This window comes from Pleurodeles waltl, chromosome 1_1, assembly GCF_031143425.1.
Source record: "Pleurodeles waltl isolate 20211129_DDA chromosome 1_1, aPleWal1.hap1.20221129, whole genome shotgun sequence".
In the NCBI taxonomy this organism is placed as follows: domain Eukaryota; kingdom Metazoa; phylum Chordata; class Amphibia; order Caudata; family Salamandridae; genus Pleurodeles; species Pleurodeles waltl.
Window position 1 is genome coordinate 85,287,500 of NC_090436.1, and position 19,803 is coordinate 85,307,302.

Here is a 19,803-nt window from a genome sequence, read left to right on the forward strand (position 1 = left end):
GTAACTTAGTGGAGAGGGTGAAGGAAGCAAGAGCTGCATGTATACAGAAGGAAAAGGATAAGGAAAGGTTATACAGGTGGGGGTTATAATATAATCTGTGTTTGTTTGAATCGACAATGGATGTGTGGAGGAGGATGACCAAATAATTGCACATCTGCAGGTGGAGAGAACCAGGTTATATGTCTGGTTAGAACAGTGGTTTACCCATAGTTAAGTGGGCGGATTAAGTGATCATGGAACCACGTGTGGTAATGGTCACAAAACGTATATGTGGTTGAAGTGGGGGGCGGATAGGACAATAGCTGGACTGTATGGTTAGATTGAGTTAGGAGCTCCTGCATCTGTAGATGGGCATACATGGCACTAGATTGTGCCCTTGAAATATGTTTTAAATTTAAACCAGAAACTGATTGAGAAATGTGCAAGGCATACCACCCAGGAAGGAGAGAACTATGTAAAGCAAACATGGTTACAATATGTGGACTATTATTTTAACTTAAGGATTTAGTGGCATTGGAAGTAATAAACTCATTGTTGAAAAATATCACCATTAATTGTTGTTTAAAGCCCTTTTCATTGATCAGTGTAACTTTACCACACATGCTGGTGAGCATCTTGATCTCTTTGTAAAGTATTAGCAGTATTTAAGTTCTTAATAACTTTACTATTACATCAAGGGCAATGTAAAAACAACTGTTTTATTGGTCTACTAATTAATATCAATGCTGGTGGCACCTGCTCGTCCTCTCTCCCTCCCAGGACCCCTGTATACTTGGGTAACAGTTTCACCATATTCTGGTCACACCCAACTCTATGTGTAATGGAGTTATCTTTTTGTATCCGTTTCATGCAAACTGAACTGTGGAATCAGTATGCTTGTCTAAAAGTTATTTGATGTTTAAATGTTTCCTGTGGTGCTGAATGTTTTTATATCAAATAGTAGGCATCATATTCAGTGACATAATGTGTTTTATCCAATAATTGCCTTCCCCTCTCTTCGTGAAAGTTTGCCATACCACCTAGAAACCTTGTTCGTCCAGTCATTTCCACATTTTGTTATCCCCTGGTTCTGAGATACGTGCTGTCCCTTGTTGCAAATAGCTAAGCTCTCACCGTTCCTTTCCCATGTTGTGAGTTGCTTAGAACTGGCACCTTTATCGCGTTGTATTGGACCACTCCCTACTTCCTCATTGCCCAGTCCTTACCCACCCTCTTATTGCCAGACAGTGGTTCATGCTCTCTCTCTCACTTTGCCTACATTGATGACAGTCTCTTAGTAACCTATTTCATAACAAGTAATTGTTCTTCTGTGGACCTAGAGATTGAAGAGCTGCATAGCTATGTCTGTTTTATTTTCCCATTCTCTAGATGTGTACTGTCTGAATGATATACTTTGCACTGGTGACAAATCTCATGCTGTCCTTCAATATCTGAGATGCATGAATCAGTAGTGGCCCCAGCACAGGTTTGCAGCTGTCCTGAGGGCAGTGTATTCTCTGTAGTAGGCAGCACTTTCCCTGATTGTGCAAGGCACGCATATTTAAAGGTGCACCATGGTGCAAGCAGCACAAGTGCGCCTTATGTGTAAGAAGGGACCAGGTATTCCCACACCAATCCAATTGACGCTTGTTTGTGTTATAGTTGGCCCTTCAAGATCATTCCTGGCCAGTCTGTCTTCGTTCCTGCACTGATAGATTGTGGTGCTTCCAGCATGTATATGGACTTGAATTGTGCCCACAAAATCCAAGTCCTCTCTGGATCACATACAATCCATGGATGGATCTCCTTTGTTGTCAGGTTCCCAGACCGCCATCAAAGCCCCTCTCCTATTATCTTTAGGCAATCATAAAGAGATGTTACTTCAGGTCTAATCATATTCCCTCCTGTCCGACATATAAAGCAGCTACGTGATAAACCCCATATATATCCACTAAACACTATTGTTGATATCCTAGCCAAACAGGCTATGGTTGGCCAGATGGTCCTAAGGCTCATATTTCAGACATCTTCATCATCCACAAGCCAGCAATCTCTTATAGAAGATTACTGTTTTACGGTCTATGCAGAGCATGTGTAGCTACAGCTACACATGGCATCTGTTTGTTGCCTCTAGTGCTTTTGAGCCACATGCACCTACTTTCCTTCCCAGAAGCTAGTGACTCTGATTAATGATCTCTTGTCTTTCTAAATTAAGCGCCCTTATGCGAAACTCCTGCACATGTGCACCATACTGTATTCACTGACTGCTCCATAATCCCATCCGTTGTGCGAAAAATGTGAAGTTGGTGCCCTTGCAAATTGCCAACTAAGGGAGGAGTCACTTTATACCTTGTGACTTGAAGGACTTCTTTGAAAAAACAACTTGCTAACGTCCAAGCCCATCACGAGATTGCAGGAGCATGTGAATCTACAGCACAACACGCTATGAACAAATGCTAATAAAATGTTCCTTACATGCTAAGATCCAATCACATTTAGTAGTTTTTTTTTAATATACAGTTTTTGTGATTTTTAGTTGAAACTAATGAGAGGAGCCCTCTGAACATCCGTCCGCATAATTTCCCTCACAGCGCAGCAGTCTATTGCTACACATCTGTCAATTAGTGAGAATTCACACAGCCAGGTTACTTTTATGGGTGTAATCTCATTTTGATTCAAAATCTCCATCAAATATCATTTTTCACAGCCCTTTTAAACCCATGTATATTCAAAGAAAGATGTATGTTGCTTGAAGATTCCTCCTGTTAATCAACATTACTAGATAGTTGGTCATCTGTGAAATTTCGATGACCTGAATATTTTCTAAACACTTCCAGATATATTATTGATGGTTGAACATACTGGGAGGAAATAGCCGTAGATTTGCAGTTATTTTTTCATTTCTACTTTTCTAATTCTCCTAGTGTAGGGACAGCTAAATTGATTTGGGGTTATTGTATTGTTTTATGATGGGGTTATTGCCTTGTTTTATGATGACTTGATGGACCATGTTCTAAATTAGTGCCTTTCAGACACTTTGCTATTATTCACGCTGTTGTTTAGTCAAGGTGTACCTTGTCATGGACATGAAATATACAGTAGATTTCAGGGTGATGTCCAATGTTTACTATTTTGATCTTGAAAATACCTTACATTACTAGCTTTTTTATGGCAACTTTCGCTGTGGATCCCCCACCCATTATGCCTCCCTCAGTGTGGCGGCAGTGGCACGTCAGCCAATATTCACCCCGCGATGAACTCGGGCACTTATCTCAACACGCTCCCCGACCTTCACCTTGACATTTTAGTCCTTTCAACCACTTGCCCTCAGAACCTTTACCTTAATGTCCTTCCCTCATTGCGAATTGCATGTATTCACATCTACTGCACATAAAATACATGACCTTTGGCCTCCCTCTCTTTTGCTCCTCATCTTCTAAACCCAGGTCCTTGTACCAACCTTTTCCCAAGACTATGGTCCACTCACACATTTGTGACAGTAGCATTTGCACGTAATACTGTTTGCTGCATTTGGCACTTAATCCTTCATCTGCTGTTTAATTTGTGCTAGAAACATTATTTTGTGAAAACTGAAAAGGTATCAAAAGTTACTCTAATTGCAGCGACCGTCCATTGGAAGGCCCTATATGCAAAGGTTGACGAATCATCTTTCGGTTGCTTATTACTGCATTTGGATGTGCTGCATTAGGGTGCATAATTCACAGTTTCTTGCTGCATAATTTAGTCTTCCCGTCCCATGATTAGTCCTCCCCTCCCCCATATTTCCAGTAACCCTGCTTATAATAAAGAGATGTGATCTGATCCTTACATGCCACCTTCATGATAACCTTGCCCCTCGTGCCCATCAGTGTCATCAAGAGACACTGGAACCTGTACCTTGCTTACTGCAGGACTCTGACCATAGTGACACTACAGCCACATGGAACGAATCTGGCTTTCAAATACCCATGAAAAGGGAGGTAGTTGAAAAAGAGTCGTGAGAGAGAAATGTAATAAGTTGTGTTTAGGGGAAGTTGCCAACTAGGTCTGGAAATCTTAGCACCTGAAGATTTAAGAACTATACCTTTGAGGATTAAGCCATTGAAAATCGTGTATATTTCGCAATTATCAAATTGCACATGTGTTTTTGTTCGTCCTTGTTGAGTATTTACCAGAGGCAAGATTGTCAATGCTTACAGTGCCAAATGATGTAGATGGTAATCCTTTTGGAAAGGTTGCCAATTTCATTGTTTGGGTTGTTTTCATGCCTTAGCTGTAAATTATCGTGCAACATTTGTGGAGCCTACCTCTGAATAAACACATTTTTCTTCTTTGTTCTGAAATGTTAACCATTAATATAACTAGAGATCATAGTTTCTGAATAGCATTAACAATATATTTGTGTCTTTTAGCTCCAGTTTGAAGCTAACCGGTCCATGGAGATTCTAGATGATACCACTACAGATGGATTTCATTTGCTTCTGATGGTTTCAAAGCCCCTGCTTGAAACATTTGACCATGTGTTTCAGTAAGTAGTGCTAAAATGTACAGGGAAAAACATAAGAACTAGCATGGAGCGTATTTGTAGAGAAAAAAGTGGTATCATGAATATGGTCTCCTCAGGCTGTGTTGGAATCATTAGCAATCAAGACACTGTTTAAGGACAGATACATTCTTGTTTCTGATGTGGAAGTATATACTAGGTTGGAATGTTGCTAGTCAGTGAAGAGCATCCACACTTAAAGCATATACCGCCTGTAAGGAAATGCCTCCTTGGCATGGTTACCCCCTGACTTTTTGCCTTTGCTGATGCTATGTTTTGAATTGAAAGTGTGCTGAGGTCTGCTAACCAGGCCCCAGCACCAGTGTTCTTTCCCTAACCTGTACTTTTGATTCCACAATTGGCACACCCTGGCATCCAGGTAAGTCCCTTGTAACTGGTACCCCTGGTACCAAGGGCCCTGATGCCAGGGAAGGTCTCTAAGGGCTGCAGCATATCTTATGCCACCCTGGGGACCCCCCACTCAGCACAGACACACTGCTTGCCAGCTTGTGTGTGCTGATGAGAACAAAACGAGTAAGTCGACATGGCACTCCCCTCAGGGTGCCATGCCAACCTCACACTGCCTATGCAGTATAGATAAGTCACCCCTCTAGTAGGCCTTACAGCCCTAAGGCAGGGTGCACTATACCATAGGTGAGGGCACCAGTGCATGAGTACTGTGCCCCTACAGTGTCTAAGCCAAACCTTAGACATTGCAAGTGCAGGGTAGCCATAAGAGTATATGGTCTGGGAGTCTGTCAAACCCGGACTCCACAGCACCATAATGGCTACACTGAAAACTGGGAAGTTTGGTATCAAACTTCTCAGCACAATAAATGCACACTGATGCCAGTGTACATTTTATTGTGAAATACACCCCAGATGGCACCTTAGAGGTGCCCCCTGAAACCTTAACCGACTATCTGTGTAGGCTGACTGGTTCCAGCAGCCTGCCACAACCGAGACATGTTGCTGGCCCCATGGGGAGAGTGCCTTTGTCACTCTGAGGCCAGTAACAAAGCCTGCACTCGGTGGAGATGCTACCACCTCCCCCAGGCAGGAGCTGTAACACCTGGCGGTGAGCCTCAAAGGCTCACCCCTTTGTTCCAGCACCACAGGACACTCCAGCTAGTGGAGTTGCCCGCCCCCTCCGGCCACGGCCCCCACTTTTGGCGGCAAGGCCGGAGAAAATAATGAGAATAACAAGGAGGAGTCACTGGCCAGTCAGGACAGCCCCTAAGGTGTCCTGAGCTGAAGTGACTCTACCTTTTAGAAATCCTCCATCTTGCAGATGGAGGATTCCCCAATAGGATTAGGGATGTGACCCCCTCCCCTTGGGAGGAGGCACAAAGAGGGTGTACCCACCCTCAGGGCTAGTAGCCATTGGCTACTAACCCCCCAGACCTAAATACGCCCTTAAATTTAGTATTTAAGGGCTTCCCTGAACCTAAAGATTTAGATTCCTGAAACCTACAAGAAGAAGAAGGCTGCTGAGCTGAAAAACCCCTGCAGAGGAAGAACAGAAGACACCAACTGCTTTGGCCCCAGTCCTACCGGCCTGTCTCCTGCCTTCCAAAGAAACCTGCTCCAGCGACGCTTTCCCAAAGGACCAGCGACCTCTGAATCTTCAGAGGACTGCCCTGCTTCAAGAAAAACAAGGAACTCCCAAGGACAGCGGCCCTGCTCCAAAAGACTGCAACTTTGTTTCAAAGGAGCAGATTTAAAGACCCCTGCAACTCCCCGCCAGAAGTGTGAGACTTGCAGCACTGCACCCGGCGACCCCGACTCGACTGGTGGAGAACCAACACCTCAGGGAGGACCCTCCGGCGACTCCGAGACCGTGAGTAACCAAAGTTGTCCCCCCTGAGCCCCCACAGCGACGCCTGCAGAGGGAATCCCGAGGCTCCCCCTGACCGCGACTGCCTGAACCTAAAGTCCCGACGGCTGGAAAAGACCCTGCACCCGCAGCCCCCAGCACCTGAAGGAACGAAACTTCTGTGCAGGAGTGACCCCCAGGAGGCCCTCTCCCTTGCCCAGGTGGTGGCTACCCCGAGGAGCCCCCCCCTTGCCTGCCTGCACCGCTGAAGAGATCCCTTGGTCTCTCATTGAAAACTATTGAAAACCCGACGCATGTTTGCACACTGCACCCGGACGCCCCCGCGCTGCTGAGGGTGTACTTTTTGTGCTGACTTGTGTCCCCCCGGTGCCCTACAAAACCCCCCTGGTCTGCCCTCCGAAGACGCGGGTACTTACCTGCTGGTAGACCGGAACCGGGGCACCCCCTTCTCTCCATTGAAGCCTATGTGTTTTGGGCACCTCTTTGACCTCTGCACCTGACCGGCCCTGAGCTGCTGGTGTGGTAACTTTGGGGTTGCTCTGAACCCCCAACGGTGGGCTACCTTGGACCAAAAACTGAGACCTGTAAGTGATTTACTTACCTGCTAAAACTAACAATAACTTACCTCCCCCAGGAACTGTGAAAATTGCACTGTGTCCACTTTTAAAACAGCTCTTTGTGTTTTATGTGAAAAGTATATATGCTACTGTAATTATTCAAAGTTCCTAAAGTACTTACCTGCAATACCTTTCAAATGAGATATTACATGTAGAATTTGAACCTGTGGTTCTTAAAATAAACTAAGAAAAGATATTTTTCTACAACAAAACCTATTGGCTGGATTTGTCTCTGAGTGTGTGTTCCTCATTTATTGCCTGTGTGTATGTACAACAAATGCTTAACACTACTCCTTTGATAAGCCTACTGCTCGACCACACTACCACAAAATAGAGCATTAGTATTATCTCTTTTTGCCACTATCTTACCTCTAAGGGGAACCCTTGGACTCTGTGCATACTATTCCTTACTTTGAAATAGTGCATACAGAGCCAACTTCCTACACCGCCACACTTTGAATTTAGAATTTCAAAGAAATCTGCTTCAGGTAGGCATTCTCTAGGGAGGTAATACTACTAAAGCCAGGGAACCCTTGACCTAGCCAGAGTCAAAGTTAGAGATCCTTTATTGCTTAGGTTAATTAAAACCGTAACAATGTTACTTTCAAAACTCACAAAGAGTTAGCATTAAATAAAATACATGATTTATAACCAAACTTTCATAAAATACCACAATTCCAATACATTGATAGTATGTAGAAACAACCCTAATTAAATATATTAATGGGCAAGCATGACCACCAGTAAAATGCGATAGAGCTGGCTCTAGTTGAATCGTTAATTAAAAAAATAAAAATCAAGATACCACAGTTCCAGAACATTAATGGTCAAAGACAGACATGATCAAATTTGTTGATAGGCAAGAGTGACCCCCCAATAAAGAGCCATGGTGCCGGCGATCTACCTAGTTCCTTCATAAACAGTAACAACAGCCACAATTTAATTTCATTAGTAAACAATATTGATCACCAGTGAAGTGCAATAGGGCCCACATTTTACCTAGAACTATGTTTCAGAATATTCTGCTAAAGCTTACTGGACGGTCATCATAAACCATATTAAAGCCTTGACTAGCCATGTCATCCACTATTCTTCTGGCCGTCCGACCAATGGGAGTTGTATACTTGGTCATTCCAATTTAGACTGTACTGCTACTTTATCAGCTTGCAGTTCAACTGAGGTTCCACAGGACCAAGACTTTTTATTATTGCCACCCAAATGTTCGAATACTCCTAGCATTAAAAAACAAATTACGTAGTGTTACACATGCTTTTTTTTTAAATATAAAGGGCCATATTCAAATCAGATGTATAAAATCCTGCTTCTCAGATCGACATAACCTTCATGATGTAGGACCACTATATTTCCAATATGGTTGATATGCCAATGTAGGTAATTGGCCAAATCGAATTTATGTGTGCCAAAAATGTCAGGCTTGAGTATAGAGTTGATTTCAATTTGTCATAATTTTGAAGGACCATCCAGGCATGTGAAAGGCTGCTGAAACTATTTTTTGTCATTCAGGTAGAAGTGCATTTTAGCAACTTTGTTTATGACTTGCCTGAATGCTGAAAACAACAGATCCTTATTCCAGAGCTCAGTTGTATGACTCAGTTTAATTGATGTATAGAGATGTTTATGGTATATGGATCTTTTTCCAAGTCTGAGCATAATGAGCTGTTTAATACACTTCTTGGTTTGGCCTGATTTCATACCTGGACTTTATTGCGGTGTACCTTCTCTCCAGTGCCTGTTATATGAGCTAAATTCCAGGCGGACTTGTGCCCTAGAGGCGTTTTGAGTAATTCTGAATGCACGCTGGAATGCATTGACCTGCAGTCTGTCCAAAAGTGGTGCGTTGTTCCAGCAGTTTCTTAAAGGATGGACTATCCAGTTTCTTAGCAAGTGTGCAAAGCGCATAAACCAGAGTGTTTCTTTTCTTTGTCATATACTGTTTCTGTTCGAGGAAGTTTAGTCTGTTGTCTATATATACTCCCAAATACTTAAAGCTGTTAACCTCCTCTAATGCCTCGTCGTCCAGCCCAATCTCGAACAATGGCCCTGGTCGATTCCTGATGATCATCATTCTAGTTTAGTTGTATATATTTCAAGATTATTAGCCCTGACATTTTTTTAATTCAGTGACTGATCTTTGGAGTCCGCCATCAGTTAAACTAAGCACTACAACATCATTCGCATAGGAGAGCTGTGATAGACATAAAAGGACAGGTCGTGGTGGATGCCAATTTAACTAGTCTAGCCTTGAAGATAAATCTGCCATAACTTAAAAAGATGTGGGGCCAACCTACAGCCCTGTTTCAGGCCTTGTTCTGTAGGAATTTTACTCAAAAGCCTTGTCCCGTCTCCCAGTTTCACTTGTATCCAGGTTTGCTTGTACAAATGTTCAACGGCTCATAGCAGCCTAGGTGGAATGTTCCACTCCCTTAATTTTCTGCACATGATCCCACTGTCTACACAACCAAATGCTGCTTTAAGGTCTATAAAGCAAAGATACAACTTTTTCCAGAGGTACTTGCACTTGTCTGATTTTAGGGCTAAGTTAGTTGTGCCAAACCCTCTTCGTAATTCTGTCTGATTGACTGGGACCATGTTCTTCAAGTTCGACCACTCTAAGATCTGCTAGAATTGAAGACACGTAGTACTTAGCTTCTGAATCTATAAGAGCTATGAGACTGTATTTGGCTGACTTGGACCAATCCCCACCTTTGAAGACTGAATTTATTATCAACCCTCTCCAGTTCGTTGGGATGGTTGCTGTTAGTTTGACTTCTTTATATAACACAGATGACGGTTTTGCCCAGTAGTGACGGACTAGTTCGAAAATGGCCCGTGGGATACCATTTGGTCCAGGCACTCTATCTCTCTGTCCCGCTGTTATTTATTTATTTTTTTAACCCCGATAAGGCAATAATATTGGTCCTCATGCTCAGGCAAACAATTTTTCATAGCCTAGGACATATTGGACTCACTGTTTCCCATTCCCTTTGTGCTACTTCTATCATTAGTTGTAGTTTCGCTGGTATTACACCTCCTCTCTTCAGCCCACGGCATTTCGATGTACTTATTATGTGCAGTTCCAAATCTTACTGTGGTGAAGACCTTTTCCTTAATAGAAGGTCTAATGCATTCACCTCCCTCCTATGTCTCAAGATAGGGGCCACCAGCAAACGTCTCGGTCAGTTGCGCGACCCAAGATTCCTCCGGTCAGACCAATCCAGTCTTAATCATTCTTTACTACTGTTATGAACACACACTCATAGCTCTACAGTACCTCAGTATAAAACCTAATAAAGGATTCCAAGTAAAGAACATAAGTACAAATTACATTTCAGTTGCACACTCATCTTGTGCAGACTACAACAGTTATTGTAATTTTCCCTGAAATCTTCAAGTTAGCTCTTTAGGAAAATGGAACTTCCATTTTGCAGCCTTTCTACTTGCACAATCGGTTCCGGTGTTTGAAGACATAGGCCATCGTTTTAACCTCAGCGGTCTTTTTAAAAGACCACCGAGGTTACTCCGGGCTGAAGACCGCCAGTGGTGCCGGTCTCCCGCCCACCGTATCATGACTGCTGGCAGCCCTCCGCCCTTTTTTAGACTGAGAGCCGCCAGCAGCCATACTGGCGGTCGGCGGCGAAGTGGAGGCTGCTCCACCGCCACGTCATCAGAACACCGCCCACCGAATCACGTCCCAGGATCCGGCGTGGCGGTGTTCTGGTGACGGGGTGCTGGCGGCAGAGCAGCCCCCATGGATCCCGTTCCAGGTAAGGTGATCGTCCGTCCGATCGTCCGGGAGGGGGGTGGCGGGGGTGTTGTGTGTAGTGTGCGTGCATTTGGGTGTGCGTGTGAGTGTGTAGAGGGGTTGTGTGAGTGCGTGTATGCATGCTGGGGTGTGTTGTGTGTATGGGAAATGTGTGCATATATGTATGTGTGTGTGTATGTGTATGAGTGGTGTGAGCGTGCATGTAGGGGAGTGGGGGTGTGTGTGTTGATGTTTCTGTGGGGGGGGGTTGGGGGTGGCGAGGGGGTCCTGCCACCTTTGGGGGTGGTAGGGGGGTCATAGTGCCTACCGCCATGGATTTCGTGGTAGTACAAGACCCCACGAAGTCCATGGTGGTATGCGGGGTCTGATACCGTCGGCGGTCTAGTGAAGGCTCCATCCAGCACAGCGGTCGTTACCACTCTGGCGGTCACAATGTAGAAGTGGCGGTTTTGCATGGCAGTAACCGCCATGCTTGTAATTCCATTTTTTTTTTTCGCCGGCCTGTTGGCCGTATTACCGCCACTTTTACACTGACCGCCAGGGTTGTAATGAGGGCCTTAATCCTCGAATTGTGTATACCTAACTAATGGAGGAGTTCTGCATTGGGAGAGCCCACATTTGGGTGTGATACCAGAGGTATGGCAGCTATTCCTTTTAGTCCGTAGATACACACACAATCTTGGTCCGGCCTTGTCATGATATTTAGGCTTCGCAGAATATTTGACTGGTTTAATCTAAAAGATTAAAAGCGGTGTACAAGGAGTTGGAACATTTTTGGTGCAGTCTGCTACCTTCCTGCATTGTACATCATCCATTTTTCTCTCTTTCCCAAGTGCCTGACACAAATCTTAGTTGTACTTTGTTTTCTGTTGATGTAATCTTTAAATCGTTTTTTTTCCCCCATTTGTTATGATATAAAAATCACTTTGTGTGTTTGGACTACACTGACTCCTATGGCTTTTATCTTGAACGGTTTTCACATTTCGGAAGCTGGCTCTTCATATTTATATCGGGGACCAAAAAGAGGTACACTGTGCAAAGAGTCTAGGCAAACCCTAAAGGTATCACAGAGGCACAAGTGACATCCCAAATGCTCTCTATGGTGGTAGTGTGGGAGAGCAGTTAGGCATATCAAAGGGTAATTCCATGCATGTAAAGCACACACACATGCAGTAAGTGAGACACATACACTCAATAAAGAAATCCACCAACAGTTTTACAAAATGACAAGTACTTTTATATAAATTTAGATACCAAGATCACCTGAACCAGGTGAGTACTTTTCGAGATAAAGATTTTCACAGTTTTCAAAAGTTGATAGTGCAATTTTTGGGTGCAGTAATATTATCCTATGGGGGAAAAACTTACTGCATTCGGACACTTCACAGCGACTTAATGGACATCTCTCCCAGACTTAAGGTGAGTGTGGGGCAGGGTCCAAGGCCACACCAACAGGTCACTTTGGAAGACCTTGGGGCGTCCGGGTGCAGAGGTGTGTTACGGCGTAGGGCGTCCCATTCACTTCAATGGGGATCGGTTCAGTCGGGAAGTTGCTGCAGACCCCAGGTGAGTCTGGGGGAACCCTCAGTGGAGTCTCAGCCTCTGGTGTCCTCGGGAATGTGGGGACACTGTTGGTCCACTTCTCCTCGGGCTGTGGGGCTCAGGTGCAGTGGTGTCTTTTGGCATTGGGTCCGGTGTTGGAGTTACTTGTGACTTGAATAGGGCCTGCAGAAAGAGGCTACAGGTGGTGACTGGAAGTCCAGTCTGGCCAAGCCTAGCGATGGGCTCGGCTCCGGAGTGTCTCAGGACCCTGTGGGCACCATCAACTCCCCTGGATTCATTTTGGCATTGGGTCCGGTGTTGGAGTTACTTGTGACTTGAATAGGGCCTGCAGAAAGAGGCTACAGGTGGTGACTGGAAGTCCAGTCTGGCCAAGCCTAGCAATGGGCTCGGCTCCGGAGTGTCTCAGGACACTGTGGGCACCGTCAACTCCCTTGGATTCATACTGCAGGACTCAGTGGCACAGGTGCTTTGCGGCGTTAGGTCGCGGTGGTCATGGACTTGCTCTGGGTCTTGGTGACCTGGTGAATTGGGGAACAAGGCAGGGGGCCACTCTCCTGCATGGCCTTGTGGATCCTGAAGTCCCTCGATGGTAGGTCGGCTTTAGTGCTGTTGTTCAGATTGGACCACGAACAAGCCTTGGTTGCTGTAAGGGGCCCAGTACCCCAGGTATAGTTGCAGGGAGCCTCCCGATAGGGTCAGCATCGCAGGACTTCAGTGAAGTGTTGGGGCTGACCTCCTGGACTTCAAACAGTCTTCTTCTGGTTCGTTGATCCCTCGGGCCCATTGGCAACGGAGCAGAATACCAGAATTTACAAGCAGTGCCTGAGATGCAGGGAAGCAGGTCCTCTGCTCCAAGGGAGTTCTTCTTGGGATGTTGCGAAGCACTGGAAACTCTCTGGGTTTCTTGGAGGCTGCAGCGGCATGTCAGGTCAGTTGCTCCTTGAGGGTCTGGTGCAGCAGGCCGGCTTGTAGGGTTGGCTCCAGGTCTGCCGTGCTCCTTGGTTCTCGGGTCCAGAAGGCTTCTCGTCCACTCCTTCTTTCGTGTCCAGTGAAGATCTGTTTTTCTGGTATAAGGGGGTCCCCTAAATACTCAATTTAGGGAGTGTTAAGAAGATTGAAGGGTAGTAGCCAATGGGCTACTTACCCTTGGGTCACTGCGCCCCCTAGATGACCACTTCCTTTGGGGATTGGCATCACCCTGTCCCAGAATTCCTAATTCCACCACACACAAGATGGTGGAATTCCTAAGGCTGTGTTCATTTAAGACTGGTCGCCCTAGGGGTGCGTCCAGCCTGGAAAGGCACTACGCCTCCTGTATAGCTAATTTTCCTGCCTGACCAGGTGCCAGATCGGCCCTGGGGCAGAAGGGTCGGCATCTTCTGCTGAGGAAGGCCAGATTTGTATACTGATGGTGGTGGGTCTAGGAAAGTGTTCCCTTTGGCATGGTGACCCTCAACCCCCGTCCCCCCCCCCCCCCCCTTTGCCCCCTCCCACCCTCCACTCACACACCTTTTGCCTGCTATTGATGCTGACTTCACGGAGTGCTGGGATCCTGCTTACCAGGACAAAACTGTACTGTTGTTTCCTTGTTTCCACAATTGGTACACCATTGGCACACAGCTACGGATTGCATCATGTATTGTGCCACCCAAAGGGGCCCCTCACCAAACTCATGCACACTGCCATTGCAGCTTGTGTGTGTTGGTGCGGAGAAAAAGGTAAAGGTGACATGACATCCCTCTTAGGGTGCCATGCCCAAAAACCACTGCCTGTGGCATAGGTAAATCACCCCTTTAGTAGGCTTTACAACCCTCAGGTAGGGTGCACTATACCACAGATGAAGGCATAGCTGCATGAGCAATATGCCCCTACAGTGTACAAGGCCATTCTTAGACATTGTAAGTGCAGTGTGGCCATACTGAGTGTAGGAAGTTGGCTATGTATGCACTATTTCAAAGTAAGGAATAGTATGCACAGAGTCCAAGGGTTCCCCTTAGAGGTAAGATAGTGGCAAAAATAGATCATTCTAATGCTCTATTTTGTGGTAGTGTGGTCGAGCAGTAGGCTTATCAAAGGAGTAGTGTTAAGCATTTGTTTTACATACACACAGGCAATAAATGAGTAACACACACTCAGAGACAATTCCAGGCCAATAGGTTTTTGTATAGAAAAATATATTTTCTTAGTTTATTTTAAGAACCACAGGTTCAAATTCTACATGTAATACTTTGCATGAAAGGTATTGCAGGTAAGTACTTTAGGAACTTTGAATAATCACAATAGCATATATACTTTTCAAATAAAACACATATAGCTATTTTAAAACTAGACACTTAGTGCAATTTTCACAGTTCCTAGGGGAGGTAAGTACTTGTTAGTTCTTGCAGGTAAGTAAACCACCTACGGGGTTCAAGTTTGGGTCCAAGGCAGCCCACCGTTGGGGGTTCAGAGCAACCCCAAAGTTAACACACCAGCAGCTCAGGGCCGGTCAGGTGCAGAGTTCAAAGTGGTGCCCAAAACGCATAGGCTTCAATGGAGAAGGGGGTGCCCCGGTTCCAGTCTGCCAGCAGGTAAGTACCCGCGTCTTCGGAGGGCAGACCAGGGGGGTTTTGTAGGGCACCAGGGGGGACACAAGTTAGCACAGAAAGTACACCCTCAGCAGCACAGGGGCGGCCGGGTGCAGTGTGCAACCACACGTCGGGTTTTCAATTGGAATCAATAGGAGACCAAGGGGTCTCTTCAGCGATGCAGGCAAAGGGGGGGGCTCCTCGGGGTAGCCACCACCTGGGCAAGGGAGCGGGCCTCCTGGGGGTCACTCATGCACTGGAGTTCCGATCTTTCAGGTCCTGGGGGCTGCGGGTGCAGGGTCTTTTCCAGGCGTCGGGATCTGGAAGTCAGGCAGTCGCGGTCAGGGGGAGCCTCGGGATTCCCTCTGCAGGCGTCGCTGTGGGGGCTCAGGGGGGACAACTTTGGTTACTCACTGTCTCGGAGTCGCCGGGGAGTCCTCCCTGAAGTGTTGTTTCTCCACAAGTCGAGCCGGGGGCGTCGTGTGCAGAGTTGCAAGTCTCACGCTTCTGGCGGGAAATGCAGTTGTCTTTAAGTTGCTTCTTTGGAAACAAAGTTGCAGTCTTGGGTGAACAGGGCCGCTGTTCTCTGGAGTTTCTTGGTCCTTTTAGAGCAGGGCAGTCCTCTGAGGATTCAGAGGTCGCTGGTCCTGGGGAAAGCGTAGCTGGAGCAGTTTTCTTCCGAAGGGGGGAGACAGGCCGGTAGAGCTGGGGCCAAAGCAGTTGGTGTCTCCGTCTTCTCTGCAGAGTTTTTCAGCTCAGCAGTCCTCTTCTTCTTAGGTTGCAGGAATCTAGTGTTCGATGGCATCTGTCGCTGTAGATACACATGTTGTGCATAGCCCGCCATCTGGTGTTGGGTCGGAGTGTTACAAGTTGTTTTTCTTCGAAGAAGTCTTTCGAGTCACGGGACCGAGGGACTCCTCCTCTTTGTCTCCATTGCGCATGGGCGTCGACTCCATCTTCGATTGTTTTCTTTCCGCCATCGGGTTCGGACGTGTTCCTTTCGCTCCGGGTTTCGGAACGGAAAGTTAGCTAAATATCGGAAAAATTAGTGAAGAGTCTTGCGAGGCCTGTCGTGCGTTCCGGTCCCGAAAAACACTCCGTGACCGTCGAGCCAGAAGACTGCAGATGGCGTCCACGCCGACAGCTCACCGAGAGTTCGAGGAACAAGAAGAAGAAGAAACCTTCTCGATCAATGATTCGGACTCCGAAGAATTTGACGACCAAAGAACTGTGAGTAAGACGTCGAAGCCAGCACACAAGAAAAGTGACAAGGCCCAGGGGACGCCACTGCCACCAGGCCATGGCTCGACCCATAAATTCGGTGACCGCCCATCGGCACCGAAAAAAGCCGAAATGGTGCCGAGATCGTCCGACTCCGGTCGAGACACCGGCACACAGCCTTCTCGGGACCGAGAAAGTGCTGTTGAAAAACATCGACGCCGAGATATCGGAGCCGAAACTGCTCGACGCAGAGACAGCGGCACCGAGGAAGATCGAAGCCGAGAGGGTTCGACTCCGAAAAAGAAGAAGGTCACTTCGGAGCCGAAAAAGAGTACAGACAGGGTTTCGGTGCAAAAACAACCCGCAACCGACCCACCTACCGGTTCCTATTTAGAGGAGCAATCACTGTCCTCTCAGATGCGAAAGCATAGATTTGAGGAAGAGTTGCAATCCACCGAGGTGGACCACACTCAGAAACGTATTTTTATACAGGAAGGAACAGGGAAAATAAGCACCCTTCCCCCTATTAGGAGAAAAAGGAGACTGGAGTTTCAATCAGACCAAGCACCACAAACAAAAATGGTGAAAAAGGTAACTCCGCCACCCTCTCAAAAGGTAACTCCGCCACCCTCTCCTCCACCTGTAACTAACGTTTCACCGGCACAAACTCCATCACATTCCCCGGCTCACACCACCATGAGCCAAGGTGATCAGGACCAAGACGCTTGGGACTTATACGACGCCCCAGTGTCGGACAACAGTCCAGAGGCGTACCCTACAAAGCCCTCACCACCGGAAGATAGCACAGCATACTCACAAGTGGTGGCTAGAGCAGCAGAGTTCCACAACGTGTCCCTACACTCGGAACCAGTCGAGGATGACTTCTTATTCAACACCCTCTCCTCCACCCATAGCTCCTACCAAAGCCTGCCTATGCTCCCAGGAATGCTTCGGCACGCAAAGGAAATCTTCAAGGAGCCGGTGAAGAGTAGAGCAATAACACCAAGAGTGGAAAAGAAATATAAAGCACCTCCCACAGACCCTGTTTTCATCAGCTCACAGCTGCCACCGGATTCCGTCGTAGTAGGAGCAGCTCGCAAGAGAGCCAACTCCCACACATCTGGGGATGCACCGCCCCCAGATAAAGAGAGCCGCAAGTTCGATGCAGCCGGAAAGAGAGTCGCAGTACAAGCTGCAAACCAGTGGCGCATCGCTAACTCTCAAGCACTACTTGCGCGCTATGACAGAGCCCATTGGGACGAGATGCAACACCTCATTGAGCATCTACCCAAAAAGCTACAAAAGAGGGTGAAACAGGTGGTTGAGGAAGGACAGAACATATCTAATAATCAGATAAGCTCCTCTATGGATGCAGCGGACACAGCTGCAAGAACAATTAACACATCTGTGACTATCAGAAGGCACGCATGGCTACGAACGTCTGGTTTTAAACCAGAGATTCAGCAGGCAGTGCTCAATATGCCATTCAATGAGAAACAACTGTTCGTACCAGAAGTGGACACAGCGATTGAAAAACTCAAAAAGGACACTGACACTGCTAAAGCCATGGGCGCACTCTACTCCCCGCAGAGCAGAGGCACTTACAGCACCTTCCGCAAAACATCCTGTTCGATGGCATCTGTCGCTGTAGATACACATGTTCTGCAATAGCTCGCCATCTGGTGTTGGGTCGGAGTGTTACAAGTTGTTTTTCTTCGAAGAAGTGTTTTCGAGTCACGGGACCGAGTGACTCCTCCTTCTGTGCTCATTGCGCATGGGCGTCGACTCCATCTTCGATTGTTTTCTTTCCGCCATCGGGTTCGGACGTGTTCCTGTCGCTCCGAGTTTCGGAACGTAAAGATAGCTGAAAACTGAAGATTTTCGACGGTATCGTTGCGATCCGGTTCGAGATAAACACATACGACGACGCATTGAACATCGAAGCGCTTCGGTGCCCTTCGGGGTAGATTTCGGCACACCGTCGGGGCCTAGTCGGCCCGACCGCGTGGAGAACAACGCCGATGGAACGGACCCCGTTTCGATTCTGCCCTGAATGCCACAACAACTATCCTTATACGGACCAACACTCGGTCTGTAACCTGTGCCTGTCGCCCGAGCACAGCGAAGAATCCTGTGAGGCCTGTCGGGCGTTCCGGTCCCGAAAAACTCTGCGCGACCGTCGAGCGAGAAGACTGCAGATGGCATCCACGCCAAAGGAGCATCAACAGTTCGAGACAGAAGAGGAACAGGTGGAAGCCTTTTCCATCCAGGATTCAGACTACGACGAACTCGACAATACAAAAACTGTGAGTAAGACGTCGAGATCAGAACTTAAAAAAGGCAAAAAGGCCCAGGGGACGCCACTGCCAACCGGCCATGGCTCAACCCAAATTCCCGGTGACCAACAATCGGCACCGAAAAAGGCCCATTCAGTGTCGAGATCGTCCGACTCCGGTCGAGACACCGGCACGCAGCCTCCTCTGGACCGAGAGAGTGCTAAAGAGAAGCATCGACACCGAGAGTTCGGTGTCGACACGGATCGACGCCGAGACAGTGGCGCCGAAGACCATAGAGGCCAAGATTTTTCGGCACAAAAGAAGAGGAAGGTTACCTCGGAGCCGAAAAAACAAACAACAGGGTTTTCGGAGCGGAAAAAAGCACCAACAGACCCAGTTTCAGGCTCATATACTGAAGAACATTCTATGTCTTCACAAATGAAAAAACACAGATTCGAACAGGAACTGCAATCCACTGAAGTGGATCACACGCAAAAGCGTATCTTTATTCAGCAGGGGACAGGGAAGATCAGTACCCTTCCACCGGTCAAAAGAAAGAGAACACTTCAGTTTATAGCACTAGAGGCTCCTCAGCAACAAACAGCAAAGAAGGTAACACCTCCTCCCTCGCCTCCACCTGTAACTCCGGCTTCGCCAACTTACACCCCGTCACATTCGCCAGCTCACACCGCCATGAGCCACGATGACCAAGATCAAGACGCGTGGGACTTGTACGATGCACCAGTGTCTGATAACAGCCCAGACACATACCCAACTAGGCCATCACCACCTGAGGACAGCACAGCCTATTCACAAGTGGTGGCTAGAGCAGCACAGTTCCATAATGTGGAACTACACTCTGAACAAGTAGAGGATGACTTTTTATTTAACACCCTCTCCTCCACCCACAGCTCCTACCAAAGCCTGCCTATGCTCCCAGGCATGCTACGCCATGCAAAGGAGATCTTCAAGGAGCCAGTTAAAAGTAGGGCAGTAACGCCTAGAGTGGACAAAAAGTATAAGGCGCCTCCTACGGACCCTGTATTCATCACCTCTCAGCTGCCACCAGATTCTGTGGTGGTAGGGGCTGCCAGAAAACGGGCAAATTCACACACTTCTGGGGATGCACCTCCCCCAGATAAAGAAAGCAGAAAGTTCGATGCAGCCGGGAAGAGGGTCGCTGTCCAAGCAGCAAACCAGTGGCGCATCGCAAACTCACAAGCGCTGCTAGCACGATACGACAGAGCCCACTGGGATGAGATGCAGCATCTCATTGAACATCTCCCAAAAGATCTACAAAAAAGAGCAAAACAGGTTGTTGAGGAAGGTCAAAACATTTCCAACAATCAAATACGCTCCTCTATGGATGCAGCAGACACAGCCGCAAGGACCATTAATACGTCGGTTACCATCCGT

The 19,803-nt window shown here is 47.1% G+C and overlaps 1 protein-coding gene across 1 annotated transcript in view; it reads left to right on the forward strand.

Annotated features, from left to right (window-relative positions):
- The window catches only part of NOL6 (nucleolar protein 6), a 455,500-nt gene that overhangs the window by 133,988 nt on the left and 301,709 nt on the right, over positions 1-19,803 (forward strand). Inside the window, exon 11 of the mRNA XM_069217421.1 lies at positions 4,392-4,507. Within this exon, the coding sequence (XP_069073522.1) occupies positions 4,392-4,507 (116 nt within the window). The remainder of the gene's footprint in view (positions 1-4,391; positions 4,508-19,803) is intronic.